General features: G+C 47.2%; 2 protein-coding genes across 20 annotated transcripts in view; both read left to right on the top strand.

Moving 5' to 3' along the window:
• Positions 1–1,797, top strand: part of LOC308243895 (peptidyl-prolyl cis-trans isomerase A-like) — a 52,141-nt gene extending 50,344 nt beyond the window's left edge. For 2 of the 3 annotated variants that reach the window (XM_080659752.1, XM_080659753.1), the window contains exon 2: positions 1,052–1,797. In XM_080659752.1, coding sequence (XP_080515878.1) covers positions 1,085–1,579 — 495 coding nt within the window. In that variant the 5' untranslated portion in view covers positions 1,052–1,084 and the 3' untranslated portion in view covers positions 1,580–1,797. Of the gene's footprint in view, positions 1–1,047 lie in introns of all 3 variants that reach the window. The other variant, XM_080659751.1, reaches the window with a different exon arrangement.
• SOCS2 (suppressor of cytokine signaling 2) overlaps positions 1–17,453 on the top strand; it is a 105,401-nt gene that overhangs the window by 50,344 nt on the left and 37,604 nt on the right. For 5 of the 17 annotated variants that reach the window (XR_013960101.1, XR_013960103.1, XR_013960106.1 and 2 more), the window contains exons 1-3: positions 3,670–4,292; positions 5,751–6,111; positions 7,743–8,194. Coding sequence is in view for 11 of the 17 variants with exons in the window: in XM_080659737.1 (XP_080515863.1) it covers positions 5,973–6,111; positions 7,743–8,194 (591 nt within the window). In the remaining 6 variants the exon portion in view is untranslated. Of the gene's footprint in view, positions 1–2,975; positions 3,325–3,468; positions 4,936–4,964; positions 5,287–5,750; positions 6,112–7,742; positions 9,561–17,453 lie in introns of those variants that run through there. The other 12 variants (XR_013960102.1, XM_080659738.1, XM_080659736.1 and 9 more) reach the window with 11 other exon arrangements.

Raw genomic sequence — 17,453 nt, 5'->3', positions numbered from 1 at the left:
AGTGGGGTAGAAAGACAGGAAACCACACTAATAAATAAAATATAAACTAGGTTAGATAGTGATCAGTGTTAAGGGAAAAACTACACCAGGGGAGAGAGACAAGTGTTTGTGGGAGGGTCGATTCTGAATAGAGGGATCAGGCAAGGTCTCACTAAGAAGGTGACACTGAGTAAAAATCTGAGGAAGTACACCATGCAGATATCTGACAGGAAGAACATGATAGGTAGGGGAACAGCATAGATGAAGGCCTTGAGGAAGTAGAAAGAGCAGCATATTTTAGAAATAGCAAGGAGTCCAATGTGACTTGGACAGAGTGATCCAGGAACACAGCAGGAAGAGGTGAGATCAGAGGCAAATGGGACCGGATCTTGTAGGATTCTCCAGTGGATCTTAGGATTTTGTCTTTCACTCTGGTGTGATGCAGCCATTTGGGTTGGAGCAGAGGAGGGACATGAAATGACTTAGTTTAAACATGATCATTCTTACTGCTCTTGTCAGGAGTACACAGATGGAAGGGGAACAAGGATGCCAGGAGGGAGGCTGCAGCAGTAAGTCAGGCAGAAATGGGGTGGCTTGGACTTGTGGGTGGTGATGCAGCAAGTGCTTCAAATCTGGGTTTATTGTGAAGTCAAGAGTCAAAGGATTGTGTAACGGGTGGGATCTGGGGTGTGTGAGAAGGAGCAATCAAGGATGACTAAGGTTTTTGACCTGAGCAACCGAAGACTGGAATTGACATTTTCAGAGATGTGGAAGATTGAAGGAGGAACACTTTTTTTTTTTTAAGAAGTGTTGTTTTAAGGGGTTATCAGGACTTAGTTTGGGACATGTTAAACTGGAGATGCCTGTTTGACATTCAAAAGTGATGGGAGTGGCAGGTCTGGAGTTCAGGAGAGAGGTCCATCGGGACTGGAGTTACAAGCTCTGCAAATTAATTCTATTCCCTTAGAGTAATTGAAGACACTGGTCTATGTGCAATTTTGGGGAAATGATGACTATAAAAAATACTAGAACAGTATTAAGAAAAATCAAATTTAAAAATTCACCCAGGCAGACGCCGCCACTCCGAAGCCGCTCGTGATCAGCCATGGTGAACCCTACCGTGTTATTCGACATCGCTGTCGATGGCGAGCCCTTGGGCCGCGTCTCCTTCGAGTTGTTTGCAGACCAAGTTCCAAAGACCGCAGAAAACTTCCGTGCGCTGAGCACTGGGGAGAGAGGATTCAGTTACAAAGGCTCCTGCTTTCACAGAATTATTCCGGGATTTATGTGCCAGGGCGGTGACTTCACACGCCATAATGGCACAGGCGGCAAGTCCATCTATGGGGAGAAATTTGAGGACGAGAACTTCATCCTGAAACATACAGGCCCTGGCATCCTGTCCATGGCAAATGCTGGGCCTAACACAAACGGCTCCCAGTTTTCCATCTGCACTGCCAAGACCGAGTGGTTGGATGGCAAGCACGTGGTCTTCGGCCAGGTGAAAGAGGGCATGGATATTGTGACGGCCATGGAGCGCTTTGGGTCCAGGAATGGCAAGACCAGCAAGAAGATCACCATTGCTGACTGTGGACAGCTCTGATGAATTTGACTGGGGCTTTATCTTCCCACCTGACGGTTCCTCTGTCGCTCAGGAGAGCGCCCTTCACCCCCAGCTGCTTGGAATGTTCCATAACCTCTGTGCTCTTGCCAGTTCATTGGGTTCCATAATTTCCTTCCCCTTCCCAGTCTAGCTGGATTGCAGAGTTAAGTTTATGATTATGAAATAAAAACTAAACCGTTGTCTGTCAAAAAAAAAAATTCACCCATATTCTGCCATCTTAAAAACAGCTGCTTTAATTTTTCCACATTCCCTTCTGTTTTTGCTCACATGCAAACAGAATTTTATAATGTTGTAAAAGCTTGAAATAGATACAATTTCACCCTTTTTTTTTTTTTTTACTTAACATGATCCCATAAGCATTTTTCCCAAGAGGCAACTTAAAAAGGCCAACAAAGTGCAGAGAAACATTTCAGAAACAAAAATAAAAAATCCTACTTTGTACACTTTGGTGCTCCTACAGCTGGTATTGTGTTTATTGGAACTTTTGTGGATAATGACTCTCTCTGGAGGTGAAGATGAGCTGGGACTTGAATGATGAGAGCTGGCCATGCACCCAATCTGGGGAAGGGCACTCCAGGAAGACGGAACAGCAGAAGAGGGAAAAGCATGTGTTAAGAGGCAACAGGAAAGCCCATTAAGAAGGGTTGCTGGCAGATTCATTTTAATTGACAAATAGAAATTTATTTTATCCTTAAACTTTAAAAAAAATTACCGTTTAATTTAAACGACAGAAGAGAGTACACCCTACCTCTAGGGTTCTCTACCAAGGAAGAAGCCATATGGAATAACTTAGAACATGGTGAACCCTGGCAGATTGCAGTGGTTCTCCAAGGTTCTGGGTCTCAGACTGCACACGACCTCTACATGGAATCTGATTTGTGCATTCATCCTAGTCCCTCACCGGGAACTAGAGTCCAGTCCCTTAATTTTATAGAAATGGCTGAGGGTCTAAAAGACCCGACCAGTGCGAGTCTTCAGTTACTTTATAGAGGATTTTAATTAGGGTTCAATTAGCTCTGCCCTCCACATCAAAGACTCAATAAAAAACAAACCAACATGATTCCATGCACACGACTCCATCTTGGAGAAATCCCTTGTTAGCTTGGAAATTCCTCACCCTTCACGGGCTCACCTACCAATCATTTGCGTAGTTTATTTACTCAAAAGCAGTAAAAAAACCCCGAGAAAACTACCGCCCCAGACTCCCGAGGGGGAAGGTGGGGAGCGGGCTTATGCTTCCTCCCAGAGCCAGCAGAGGGAGCACCAGGCAAGGTTTGTGAGCCGCGCCTCCCCGCACCTCCCCCCTTCCTCGCCCAATTTCCCCATAGCCACCGCTTCAACTAAAAGTGACCATTGACCTTTCAAGCTTTTGAGCAGTGATGCAATAGAATGGTATTTCAAAGAAAAATGGTTATCGAGATTTTGGATCCGGGTTTCCCGTGAATGTTAATGGTTTTTAAAAAGTAGGTCACATTTCGGGGGCGGGCGTGCAGGCAAGGAGATGAGTTCCAACTGAGGCCAGGTGACCTCCAACCGGGTGGGAGGAGGTGAAGGGTCCCCGAGCAGGGAAGAAGTGACAGGATCTTTCTGAATTCCCGGTCCCTGGGCGCCAGCCCTGCAGGAAATCGCAGAGACTCGCGCTCTGCGGATTGCTGGAATCGAGGCTCATCGCCCAGCACCACCCAGGCGCGCGCGTAAGAGAGCCCCCCGGACAGTCCGCTCAGGTGAGCTGCCCGGCTGCAGGAAGGAGACTGTGGAGCGGACTGGAGGGGAGGAACTCGGCCAGGCAGGTGCTAGAGACCGCCCGGGGGAGGGAACCGAGAGCGGCCAGCGCCGCCTAAGGAGCCGCTGGATGCCTTCTAGGACCCGAGCCGAGGGCACCGCCTCCGGCCGGCTCCCTCCGGCTGTTGGGCGTGGGCACCCAGCGCTGGGCTGGAAAGGGACCGCCCCACCTCATTCAAGTGCCTTGCCGGGAGGGGCCTTTTCGCCGCCCCCCCACCCCCCATCTCTCTGGCGCGCAGCTCACAAAATGCGCGGCCTGCAGTGTCGCGTGAAGGGACAGAGGGGATAAGAAAGAGAAATACCCGCCGAGGGGCGAGGATGTCTGTTATTCGCTCGATCCCGGCTCACCCCTGGCACCGCAGGGGGACAGGTTCTGGCCGCCAAAGCGGGGGTGATGGTGGCCGGAGTGTTCTGCGCGTCCCCGAACCACCAGGAGTGTGGGGGTCGGGTTCCCAGACAGCCGCACCGCGCGGCCCCACTCCCGAGCGCCCAGAGCCCGCCTCCCCTGAAGCCTGCGCAGTAGCGCTCTAGCCTTTTTGAAGCTGTAGCCGGGGCCGCGGTCACGTGGGGCGAATTCCTGGAAAGTTCCTGGAAAGCGGCCTCCGCAGCAGTCGGGCGGGGCGCTCGGAGCGCGTACAGAGGAGGGAGGTGGGGAGCTCCGGAGGTGCGTGGGGCTGGGGAGTCGCGCGCACACGTCGCTCCGGGGATAGACGTTAACTCTTGCCAAGTCTTGCCGCCGCCGCGGCTCGCGGGTCTTGGGCTTCCCCTGAAGCATGAGCCTCCTCTCCCGCCGCCACTGGCGCAGCGCGGGCCGCGGACAGTGCGCACCCGGGCTCCGGGCGCCGCGCCTCAGGATCCTCTGTGCCCGCAGTCGAGACGCCGGAGGAGCTCGGGCCGGGGCTGGCGGCAGGTACAGGTCCGGGGAGCCCGAAGGCTCCGCCTCAGCAGGGTGGCTGGGGAGGGCACCGGGGCACCGGGGCACCGCCGCGAGCGCCGGGCGGCCTTGGCTTCCGCAGTTTAGAGCCTCCTGGGGCAGAGAGTCCGAGCTGCGGTTCTGCCCCGCTGCCGGGCACTACTGCCGGCTTTCTCCGTTTCCTTCCCGGCGTCGGGAAGTCTCCAGAGTGTTTTTTCTCTCCTAAACTGCCATCCAAATTAATAATCCTCCTAATAACCTGAACTCCCGCTCCTTTCCACTCTCCTGCCTCCCGCCTTGGCTCATTACTCCTCCCTCTGTCCTTCCCACCTCCTTGGTCGCAGCCGAAGGGAAACCCTGCAGCTGCCCGGGGAGGTAGGGAGGGGGGTGCGAGCCCAGAAGCGGGTGTCGGAGCCCGGGGGTTCCAGGCGATGATCCCCGGGGCTAGTGTTTGCCCGCCGAGCTGAGAACTCCGGCCGCCGCGGCAGGTCTCGTCACATCCCCGGGCATCTCGTTCCCAAATTAAAAGTCAACAGGGAAAACTCGGCGGATACCCCTCCTTTCTGGGGTCCTTCCCAGCTTCCCCGCCCCAGGTCCGCTGGGGAGGCTGCCGGGTGCCGAGACGGCGGCCGAGGCCGAGGTAAGGGCTCAGCTTTGGTTGCCTTGCAGGTCCAGCGGCTCCCGCTGCCGCCTGCTCTGCCCGGGCCCGGGCCCGGGCCCCGACCCCCGCGAAGGCTGCGGGCTGCGCGCTCGGGTGGATTCCTCGACAGCGCCCACGGCGGCTACAGCAGCAGCAGCAGCAGCAGCAGCAGCAGCCGGGCTCCGGGAGCGGCCGCCACGGCCCCGGCGGCGCTCCCCACCCTTGCCCGAAGAGGAGGGAGGAGAGCTAGGCCTCCTCCGGGCTAGGGATGCGGCTACTCGAGCACCTCGGCGCCCCAGGCGGGTGGCTCCGGCCCTGGGAGCCCCGTGGCGCCGTAGGGCGGGGAACCGGGTTTGTGCCGGCACTTTCTCCTGGGGCTCTCCGGGCTGTGCGGAGTGTGAGATAGGAGTGCAATTTTGAGAGCTCTCCTGTTCTTGCCTTTAAACAGTTTTTCCTCTTGCCCTTGACTAGGGCATATTTTACCACTGTGCCTGCAGGTGACTCTTTGCTCTTCCATTCTCCTTGCCTGCGATTTCCGCGAGCTGCCCTGGGCGGGAAGACACCCGGTTCCCCACCCTCATCCTGTCTCTCCCGCCCCCTCCCCCCACCCCTCCCTCTTTTCAACTCTGGCGTGTCGGATCCCGGCTCTCTCAATCCTTCTGTCTCTCGAGCTGGGCCTGGATGCTTGGGGTTAAATGGTGCAGGAGCATAGACGCGGAGGAGTCCCCGGGATTTTCCACGTCGCTGTCTCCCCACCCACACCCCAGCCAGGGGTCCAGTTCCGACTGACCCAACCCTACTCTTTCTCTTTGCAGGCAAACTGTGGGTGACCGCGCCTGCGGGGGACTTTGCCATCTGTCCACCAGGACCTGGGGAGGAAGAACCAGCAGCTCCCCACCCCCTCCCCCTCCACCACCATTTTGGATACTCCGCAGGGACGTGTTTTGGGGTTCCCACTGACTTCCAGGAAGGACTCCTGCCCTTCCCTGACCCCTGCTCGGGCCGCCACCAGTGTTTGCTGTGGTGACCCTTTGCTCATGACCCTGCGGTGCGTCGAGCCCTCCGGGAATGGCGCGGAAGGGACGCGGAGCCAGTGGGGGACCGCGGGATCCGCGGAGGAGCCGTCCCCGGAGGCGGCGCGTCTGGCGAAGGCCTTGCGGGAGCTCAGTCAAACAGGTAGGGAGCGGAACGGCAGCCACGCGTGCGAGAGGGGGCGCCTCCCCAAAGACACGGCGGGGGCCTATGCTGGCGGGGAGCGCAGCTGGGAGGTGGGGACGAGCTAGGGAAGCAAAGAATGAGATGGAGAAACGTCCCCTCCTTCCCGTCCCCGCCTCAGAGCAGGGGACCGCGGAGAGGATGGATTCCGGGGAATGTGAAAGGAAAGTGGTTCTTGAGAGACTCGGGCCTGAAGGAGCGCGCGACAAGGGCTCCTTGGAAATTGCCCCTTAGGGCGCTAGAACCTTTAACTGTTTTCCGCGCTGCTCAACGGCTGGGGTCGGCACCCGAGCTGGAGAAAGCTCCTGGCGCCTTCCTTTCCGCGGGTGCAGGGCGGCGAGTGGGCGCAGCGCTGCCCGCAGCTTCTGCTGCATCCGGCTCCCGGGCGGAGCATCCGCCGCTGCTGAGAATCTTGGCGGCCGAGTCCAGGGACTAAAAGATCGCCGCGCGGCGGCTGCCGCGGAGCCCCGGCTGAGCGCGGCCCTTCAGGAGGTCTTTCAAGGGCTGTCCTGCGCTGTGCGCGGCTAGCTGGAGTTCCTCGGCATCTGAAAGGAGAAAGGAATGGAAAAAAAAAAAATTCTGGCAAACCTTGCAGGCTTACAACATCTCGGGATCCTAAAAGCTTACGTTTGGGGCAAAGTTGAAGTTTTGGTAGCGTTAAGAAGAGGGGACTCTTTCCTCACTCGCGGTTGTGCTCTTTTCGTGCGGGCCATGTGCTTTTCCCATCAGCTTGGAGGGACCTGCAGATTAGGAATCCGAGCAATTTTTTTGAGGGGTGGGGGGTATTGTTAAAACTTAGTAAGTGCAGAATACCTCTAAGTCATTTTTGCACACGGAACGGGTCCGGAAATGGTGCAGGCAGATCAAATGGGAATGCTGGGGAGACCCACAGACAGTTGGAATTGGGTTTGAATTAGGGCAAAGTTCAAAAGATTACAAACTTGAAATACTAATTATCATTTGGGGTTTCCCTCATTTCTCAATGACTGATAAGGAAGTTGTAATTGAAGCAGCAAACAGAAGCTATTGTACCTAGAACTGCGTTTTTAAAACAATAGCAGTGCTTTCTAGGGCTTGGAACAGAGATGCAGCCATTGACAGATTTGGGGAGACTAGGGGACACCAACCATCCAAAACTGTGTTTCTGTTTTTCTCTCTTAGAATTAGTAGAGTTCAGTTTTCCACTTTTTAAGGGCACGGCTTTTATTTTTAACTTCTGATTTATTTCTAATTTACTTTGATTTCACTTGAGTGATGCTGGAAGCATCATGCTTTGTCAGCCAGTGTGTCATGTTGCAAATATTCTTTTGTTTCATTCAGAGAAAATCTAGATACCTTAAAGATCAGCTCCAGAAGATTATTAAAAAACAAACAAACACCAAACAAACTGGCTCACACTTTGTGTTCACAAAATAACATGGACCCACATTTTCATTAAATTTCTACCAAAAGTATTTATGGTAGCCTCTGGTAAACTTTCACACACTTCTTGTTAGAGCTAGGAAAAAAATGTTGTCAAGTACTTGCCCCGTTTAAAACATTATAATAATAATTTTACCCTCTTTTCTTTTTCTTTTTGAACAAAACCCCAGGTTGGTACTGGGGAAGTATGACTGTTAATGAAGCCAAAGAGAAATTAAAAGAGGCACCAGAAGGAACTTTCTTGATTAGAGATAGTTCGCATTCAGACTATCTACTAACAATATCTGTTAGAACATCAGCTGGACCAACTAATCTTCGAATCGAATATCAAGATGGGAAATTCAGATTGGACTCTATCATATGTGTCAAGTCCAAGCTTAAACAATTTGACAGTGTGGTTCATCTGATCGACTACTATGTTCAGATGTGCAAGGATAAGCGGACGGGCCCAGAAGCCCCCCGGAACGGCACTGTTCACCTTTATCTGACCAAACCGCTCTACACATCAGCACCACCTCTGCAGCATCTCTGCAGACTCACCATTAACAAATGCACCGGTGCCATCTGGGGACTGCCTTTGCCAACAAGACTAAAAGATTACTTGGAAGAATATAAATTCCAGGTATAAGTGTTTCTCTTTTTCTAAACATGCCTCATGTAGAGTATCTCCGAATGCAGCTATGTAAAAGAGAACCAAAACTTGAGTGACTGCTCTGGATAACTACACGGAATTCTAAGAACAGCTGAATCAATCTAACCTACATGTGTGACTAGGTAGCTAGGTCAAGTTCCCTCAGAGATGTTCACCTGAGAAATGCTTCCCTTCCTAAGGCTAAGACCAGCTGATCCTTTTAAAAGTTAAATGTCCCAAGTAAAGGCCGAAGTAACATTTTGATCAGAATGCCTTCACTTTCTGAGGTTCCTTTCTCTTTGGTTGAAGGTCTAAGCACCAGTAGTAGAGAAAGGGAGAAAGGACTCCATGGAGGAGAACTGAAGAAGGGGAAGGAACCTGACAGGCTTAGCTTCCATTTTATATGCCTGGTGATCCGAGTCTATTTTGGATATGTTATAGTTTGCATTCTGATGTTCCTAGGGGTTTTGTTGATCAGATATGCTTGTGAGTATTTATCCTTCATTTTATGCAATTAACCAAGTCAACCAAAAAAAAAAAAAAAAAAAAAAGACCATGAAATCCTGTATTTGTCTTTTTACTACATGTATGAACTCTTTCATGTGAATGAGTACTGTAGTAATCTATTTTAAGAGAGCCTTACTTCAGAAATATTTCAAACTGGTGCAAACGGAAAAGACTTTGTCTTTTCCATTAAGGCTAAAGACAAGAATGTCATGCTATACAGGTGCAACCCAATCCTGGTTAATAAAACCATGTAGATATAGACACTTTACCCTTGGAAGTAGCTGTGTCCCAACCAGTTGCCATGGATTTTTTTTGGAAATGGCTTTAGAAATTTCCAAGTTGTCCTTGAATTGTCTAACTATGGACATCAGTAGTTGTCTCCCTTCTACCATGTAGAAAACTTGGACTTAATTTTCTTCCAGATACAAAGGGATACCTGCCTGTTTTTCAGTGTTTATTTACTGCTGTTACTATTTGATTAGAATGTATTAAATAAAAACCCTGACTTTTACAAGTTGCGCTTATATTACTTTGAATCGTAGAAAACATATACTTTCATGGTAATAGAGGGTTGCCATAAAAACTTATGTCAAGTGGAATAAGCCAAATATTCAGCAAGAAGGCCTTTCTTGCCCTTCTCTGAAGCTATGGGTCATACTTGCCCTTTGCGTTTTGGAAAGCATGGTTTAGGAACTACAAGACTTGCCAGGTGGCCCTTTTACAAGTTGAACAGGCATAACACTAATGCCCTTTGTATTTCCAAAAACATGTTTTCGAAACTACAAAAACAGATATATCCTAGTCTTACGGGTTGAATAGGCATAATACAAAATAAAGTTTTATGGCCATTTATTTTTTTTTGTCACATAGGCTCATGACTGTTGCAAATGTACCATCTTTTGGTGTCTGGACATTATTCATTTGCCACCTTAAAAAATTTTTCCTTCATAGCTACGTATAACGGTGTATCACTGGGAAAGTGAGCCTTGTGTAGTGTGTGTGTCCCAAGTGAATTATGCTAAGACAGAAGCATATAATTTGTGCTTATAAATTATAGTAAAACCTGCTTAAATGTTTTCATGAAACTCTTAAGAAATGGTTTTGTGCCTGTGTATTCAAACAGCAGAGCCAAACACAAAAGATCGCTTAGTCGTCCTAATTCATTTGTATCCTAAAAGTTAAAAGAGCCATACTTTTAGGGTCTGGTCTATGATCAGCGGTTAACCTTTTCATTAAGATGTTCAGGTTCAGTGCATTCCTTACTCTTTTTCTCCACTGAAAACAGTTGCTTGGTGTGGAATTTTTGACTTCTCTGACAAAACTTCCACATGGCCAGTGCCAAAGGACTTTGTGGGATTTCTTCAACATCTTGCGCACTTGTTTTAAAACACTCTGCAGTTATTGAGAGTTGGATGCAGTAGGGGGATATGAGTACCTGTGGAACTGTGGAAAGTTCTGCATTATTGCTAGCAAGTAACTATGAGAAAACCAGAGGACTGCAAAGACACCTCAAGTGTTCTGTGGAACTGTTGCCTTACATTTCAATCTTCTCTATTTCACGTACATCAATAAGCATTAGGGGCAATCTCTCTTTCTCTCTGTTTGTTTTTTTTACAATAACTAACATTATTTATTGAGTTCATTCTGTGCCAGACTCTTACTCAGCACTTACATGCATTATCTCATTTAATCCTCACATAGACTGAATGAGCAAAGTACAGTGATCACAGGAGGTACATTTCTAATTTGTGAGTGAGGAGGCATTCCAGGAACATCCTAGCCCTTTTTATTCTTGGAGAGAAATTATGAAGAGCAAATTGCTGCAATTTCTGTATTGATCCAGACGAACAAGTAAGAGCAGGCTATAAAAGGAACCCTCAGCGTTTTTATTGCTGCCTCAACGGGAAAAGTATAGGTACCGTAATTAGTGTTGTGCTCTGGGATTTCAGTCAGCTGGGGCCAGTGGGTTTTCTCCTGGTGCAGGGGTGGGTTGAGAGGGGGTTCACTGTTTTACTTGGTGGCTGGTACATAATGCCAGTTACCAATTATTGGTAACTCCATTTTATAGCCCATTGAACAAAACAGTTAAGATGTACACTTGTCTAAACTACCCTCAACGGAGCCAAGAAAAATACCCAGGGATCTCTCTGCAGGGCAGTTTTGGACATTAGTGAAGGTATGTGTTATCATTGTTATTGTTGAAGAATGTAGGATACGGGACTTAACATGTCTCCTCAAACTTAAAATACTTTGATCTGAGTTTCCATTGGGAGCAGAGTTGAGGCAGTGGAGTTTTTCATTCTATCCAAGTGGTCACTGGAGGCAGCTTTTTAGGGGGTTGGGTTTTTTTGTTTTGTTTGTTTTGATTTTAGGGCTTTCGACTGTGGAGAAAAGGCCGTTCAGCTTATGAGCTGAACGTTTTTTTCTGGCATGTCAGTAAAAAAGTCTTGACTTCATAATAATTATGTAATCCAAATAGGTAAGAGAATGGGACAGTTGTTTTGGAGTGTTTATTTTCTTGGGAAGGATTTTCTCTGCTTTTAGAAAATTGTACCCTGGTAGAGGGTAAGAGACAGGGACGTCATCAAATAATCCACGGGATGGAATGTCCTGAGACAAGGCTGTGTTCTCGCATTCTGCGTGGTGTGGGTAGGCACAGGGCGGTGGCGGGTAAGTGGCTGTGGTTACATCGAACAGCTGGGCCCAGGCCCTGCTTGTCTCCCAGTGGTCCTTTCTAGCCTCTGGAGCAAAAAAGCGATGCCATTCAATCTCGGCCTTTCGTTTACTAAGGGGCCTTGTATTCTCCCACTTTTCCAATCACATATTTTAGTTTTGTCATTTTACCTGACGAAGACTATCCGACCCAGGGAAGTCAGGAAATTTGCATGTATATGCACACAGGAACACACACATAACCCAGCAAATCAGTGGCAGAGTCAGCCAACACATATTTTAACAGTTTAGTATTTGTAAAAACTGCACCCTTCTACTCTGTTTAAATTGTCAATATTCTATCTTGCTACCCAGTAAGCCCTACAGGTCTTTTAACACCACAGTTTTCTTCCTTTGAAATTAGCAGGCCTTTAGAATACTATAAGGATAATTCCAATTCTTGCCTCCTTCCACCCTGCCTCAAATAATCGGCTTCTGCTGGGCTTCAGGATGGCTTGATCCACATCAGAGTTTTGCATTCATTTTAACTCGTCAACGTTTGTAACCTATTTGCTATTTTAACATCTAACAATCTGCCATCCTTGCTCTTTTATGATCTCATTTCTGCCTCTGCCAGATGTGACTCACACACGGCCATGTCCGGGTGACTGCCCACCTCTTTTCTCGCTCATGGGCATGATGGCACAGTTAATGCCTGCCTCACTTTCTCCCTTTTGTGTCATTAAGTTGCCCTCTTAGCTCCTCTGACACAGCTCTGCTGGCCATATTATACTTTAGTGAAAGAGGGTCATTATATTCTCCCTGAGTTGGGTAACTCAATGATTTAGAATACCTTGAGATTAAATCTGTCTCCTACTCTCTTTGATTCTTTTCAGATTTTGAAACAAGTAGCCAGCCTCAAATACCAACGACACTTTTGTTATGTGCATGGTTTAATTTTTTTTTTTCTCTAGTATCAGGCTCCTTCTTAAGTTGCAGTTCATTTGATTGGAATGGAAATGCCCTCCATTCCTTCCTTCTCCTTGTCTATATGTAAGAAGGATTCTGTGATAGTCCTGTTTCACTCCTACGTAGGCATATATATATTTTTTATTCCCATCTTTACATATTTTTTTCTATGTGGCTTGAGTTCGGGTTACTTAACCGTATTGCCAAAGTCAAGTAACAGCTGTGGCTACGGTCGCCTTTCCAAGCCCTGGAGTCCCCAGTGCCTGGGTAGTAAGTAAGCTGGAATTACGGAGCAAAGCTGGATATTCCTTTCTGCCCCTCCTGGAGCTTTGTCAACAAGAGGCCGGATCTGACACGTGTCGTCACAGAGAGTGGGGTTCATGTCAGTGAACGTTCAGTGAGCCATGGAAATAAGACTGCTTTTACAGACCGTCTCACTTGAAACTACCTCCTTAACGTAGAGCAGTGGTCGGCAAACTCATTAGTCAACAGAGCCAAATATCAACAGTACGACGATTGAAATTTCTTTTGAGAGCCAAATTTTTTAAACTTAAACTTCTTCTAATGCCACTTCTTCAAAATAGACCCGCCCAGGCCATGGTATTTTGTGGAAGAGCCACACTCAAGGGGCCAAAGAGCCGCATGTGGCTCGCGAGCCACAGTTTGCCGACCACTGACGTAGAGGAACTCTGACTCGCCCTAGAGATCAGGCGCACAGTTTGTGAACTATTATTTATGTGGTGCTGCCTCTTAGAAACAGAAGGGAGGGGAAGGCAAGCCAGAGTCCTAGAGAGAGGAAAGGAAATATGGTCAGCGGCCTTCCTCTTCTGTCTTCACATAAATACCACCCAAGGAGCCCATTTCTGTGGTGGAGAGTGAGACTTAATCACAGAACTCCAGAAAATTGTTCCCCAGTTTCCAATCATGTTAAGATAAAAATTGACATTTTGCTAAACAGTTTTCTGTTAGTTTGGTATGTTTTTTCCTGTTTAGATATTGGTCCAGAGAGCTGCTAGATCTTTAACATTCAGAAAAATATTTTCCATGTTATTTCTACCCAGAGAAGTTGTTTGGTTTCCCATTTTAACCTCCTCTCTGCCATCTTGATAAATGTGACCCTTCTTGGGTTTCCAGCATAGTTTATTTCTCTTCTTTGCTTTTTCCAGGCTGTGGTCATTAATACTATATTTGGTCAGAAAGTGTGTTTGCATTTTGTATATTTGATTATGGCATCTGCTTTTAGTTATCTGCAGTATTAGGGGCAGAGAGCACGGGGTAATTGAAACTCACAAACATCTAGCTAATACTGGTTTCAACTTTCTCCCCACTCAATCTCCTTTGCTAGAACCAGTGATAGAAAAATTCACTCACTTTATTTTCCCTGTCCATCAGGCAAGGGGGATGTTACTAAAGAACGAAGTGACTAAAAAGATGGCAAGATGAGAAAACTGAGGAGGCTGGAGAATGAGTGGTGTGCTGAACTCCCGGGAGGCAATTGTTAAATACAGTACTTAGGGATTTTGTGAGCTAAATCACTAACTCTAGGTAAATCATTGGTAAACAGAAATCAGCCATGGTGAGAGTATTTACATTATGGAAGGTGACAGACACTACAAATTAACGTATCTATCATCTATCATTAATCCTCACTGGAGGAAATGTTTTCCATTATTAGAGAGAGTGGGAGGGAGGCAGAGAGACAGGGAGAGAGAAACATCGATGTGAGAGGGACACATAAATTAGTTGCCCCCTGCACGCATCCAGACCTGTGCTGGGTATTGAGTCTGCAACCTAGGTACATGTCCTTGATCAGAATCGAACTTGAGACCCTTCAGCCTGCAGGCCAATGCTCTAATCACTAAGCAATTGGCTAGGGCCAAATTAATATCTTTAGACTCCTTGGTGAGGGAAGTCTTTCTGCAAAAAGGTTGAAGAGGAGGGTAGAAGTGAGCGGGAACAGACCTTGTAGGCCTTGCTGAAGAGCTTGGAACTTATCCAGAGGGCGTGAATAAAAGCTTTTTTAAATGGGGGAGTAACTGAACTAGGTTTTTATTTTATATCCTCTGGAGGCCCTTTGGAAAATGGCTTGAAAAAAAGCAAGAGTGGAGTTCAGGAGACTGGTCAGGTGTGAGCCGATAGGTGTGAAGGGGTGGGAAGGAGGCAGTGGTTGGGGAGAAGGCTGGGGAGGGTGCAGACACTGATGCCCCTTGTCTGTAGGCTCACATTTGTGCTGGAGTTTGGAGCTTTGGGTTCCACAGACGGGTGCTTCTCTTCGAAGGCCAGCTTCTACACTGGGGGAGTTTGGTAGCTTTCAGAGTCCATTCCCAGGAAAGTAGGAAGTTGTGGTGCAGTGGGCAGAATTCTGAATTAGGAAGTTGAAAACTTGAGGTCCACTTCTGGTTGTTTGATCATGGACCAAACACCGAGTCTCCTAGAGCCTGTTATCCATCTGTAAAATGAGGAGCTTTCATGCTTTTTGGTTGTTCCAGTGAAGTACTCCATGTGCCCAGATAGAGCAATCTCCCAATGGGGTGGGAGTGCCAGAGGAGAGGTAAGCTCCACATTTCTGGGTAGTCTCAGTTTCTACTTAAACTATAGTGTAGATTTTGTCTTTGTGCCTTAAAATATTCTCATTTATTTTGAAAAAACAATAACTTCCTCTTAACTCTGGACTTTTCAACAGCTGGTTAAAAGAATTTTGTGTTTTCGTCTGGCTGTGGATCTTTGAGTGCTACCCTGTAAGCAAAGAGTAGTTTGGACTTGGATTTTCAGATTTTGGTTCTGATGGAGAAATAGGAATCTGCTGTGTTTTGGCCATTATCACAATAACCCTTCAGATGAATTTTCATTACCAAGGGACCTGGATGGCTATCTTTGCTCTGCTCCCTGAGTCAGTATCATAGATGTGATCCCAGACAGCTATGGGCAAATGATATGTTTTGCAAGTAATTTTTCCCATTTACATAGTTTGCTTTTCTGATTGATCCTCGATGGACAAGGATACTACTGAGCTTTAGTTTTCTTTTTCTCTGTCAAACAAGTCAAAGAAAGAAAGAAGGGGAAAAAAAGGAAGGAAGGAAAGGAGGGAGGGAGGGAGGGAGGGAGGAAAACAGAAAAGGAAGGAAAGAAGAAGAAAAAAAGAAACCACAGAAAAACTGGTAAGTACTAAGGGAATTCTTAGATTCTTTGGTACAGTGAAAAGAATCTTGGAGCATAAATGATTCTGCCCTAATCTATTAAATCTTTGCCTATTTGGATTTCTCTGGATCTGTTTTAAAGTGGGGCACACCTCTGATCTTGGGGCACACTCTAGGAGGGTGGGTGTGTGCAGACCTTATAGGCAGAGGCAGAGGAATATCACTGAGCCTGCTAATGGCTGAAAGTCCCAAGAGATCCAGGTTGCAGCTACCATGGGATTTATGATGTTCCAGGCATGGCAGTGAGGTAGCCATTCTATAACAAACTAACTCTTGGGCTTCCCTTCCAGGGAACTGGAAAAAGAACATTTAGTAATGCCAGGCATTACACTTGACACTTTACAAATATGACCTCATTTAGTGCTCCCAACAAACCTTTTAAGTAGGTTCTGCTTTTATATCCACTTTAGAGATAAGGAGATTGACACAGAAAGATTTAGTGACTTAAGAGGGAGAGCTGAGATTTGAACTCAAGCCAGTCTGACTCCAAACCCATGCTTTTATTCATTCTTGTATCTTTTTTCTCAATACGCTTACAAATGCTTTTAAGCTCTGAGGCCTGCAGCCAGCATATACCTCAATGGTGTATGCTAGGCCATGTACCTTTTAGTCATATGCAGTTAGTAGAGGGCTATGACCCTGTCTGCCCAGTTGTGAGTATGGTATTATTAGGATTTTTATTTCAGCGGTAATACAAGATCTCCCCAAACCTGGAGCATCCAGCTTGGAAGGATTCCCTCCATCAGATTTTAGACCTCTCCTTCCTTCCTCTAATCTCCTTTATGGATCTATCCAGTGCAGCTATAACCCACCATCTCTTCCCTATAACCCCTTTCCTTTCTCTGGAGGTAAATTATATGAATAATGTGTCAGTCATAATAAGTTAGGTTATGCTGCAAAACAAAGAACCCAAAAGCCTCAGAGGCCTAAAATTACCACGGTTCATATCTTGAAATAACGAAGATCTCTCTACCCATTTATGTTTGTCATGTGTCAGGGAGGCTCTTTTCTTAGTCATTCAGGAACCCAGGCTGACAAAGCCGCTACCTCCTCCACTATGGCTAGGTTGCTGAGCCAGTGGGGAGGGAGAAATTCAAGGATCTCTGTTGGCGTTTAAATGCCCTGTCACTTCTCCCAATCCACTGGTCAGGACTCTGGTGCCATCCAACCACAAGGGGGCCAAGCAGTCCCCTGTGCCCAAGAGGAGAAAATCAAATACTTGGTGAGCAGCAATAATCACCATCACATATACCATGCCATGTATACTTTCTTCCTTTTTCCCCTAGTTTGGCTAATTCAACCCAAGTAAACTTTATAGGATCCACATAGCCTCTTTAATTCCATTCCTCCTTTCTTTGTTGTCTTCCAAAACTTTTTCAATTACTGCAAAATAATTTATCTCTTTGTGTGAGCCATTTGTGAGCCACAAGGGAAGGTCTTAAGTCTTGAAGTGAAGTTACACATATTAAAGAGCTAGGGCTACTCACCTCAAAGCCTCTGAAATAACTAGAGATTCCTTCTGTTCTTCACAATTGTCTCCCTGGGCTTCCTCGCCCTGCTACATTTAAACCCATCTTTCCCCCATTGTCAATATTCAAGACAAATAATGCTCACATTCACTTCTACTGCTTACTATTTTGCTTAATTAGCTATACTGCAATAGTGTTGAATAGTATTATTTTCTGCCAATTTTAAATTAAATGTAGATCCATTCAGGCACATTATAAATCAAATGGACTTTGGTGTGAAAACTGGGTACCTTATTACTGATTTAAATTGGCTTCTGAGGGAAATCCTATCTAATAAAGAGGGAATATGCTAATTGACCCTCACACCATTGCAAAGATGGCGCCGCCCACAGCCAATAAGGAGGTAATATGCTAATTGACTGTCCCGCCCTCAAATATGGTGGTGCCCACAGCCAA

This window comes from Plecotus auritus (genome assembly GCF_963455305.1).
Source record: "Plecotus auritus genome assembly, chromosome: 3".
NCBI classification, from domain to species: Eukaryota; Metazoa; Chordata; class Mammalia; order Chiroptera; family Vespertilionidae; genus Plecotus; species Plecotus auritus.
This window is presented reverse-complemented; position numbering and strand designations above follow the sequence as displayed.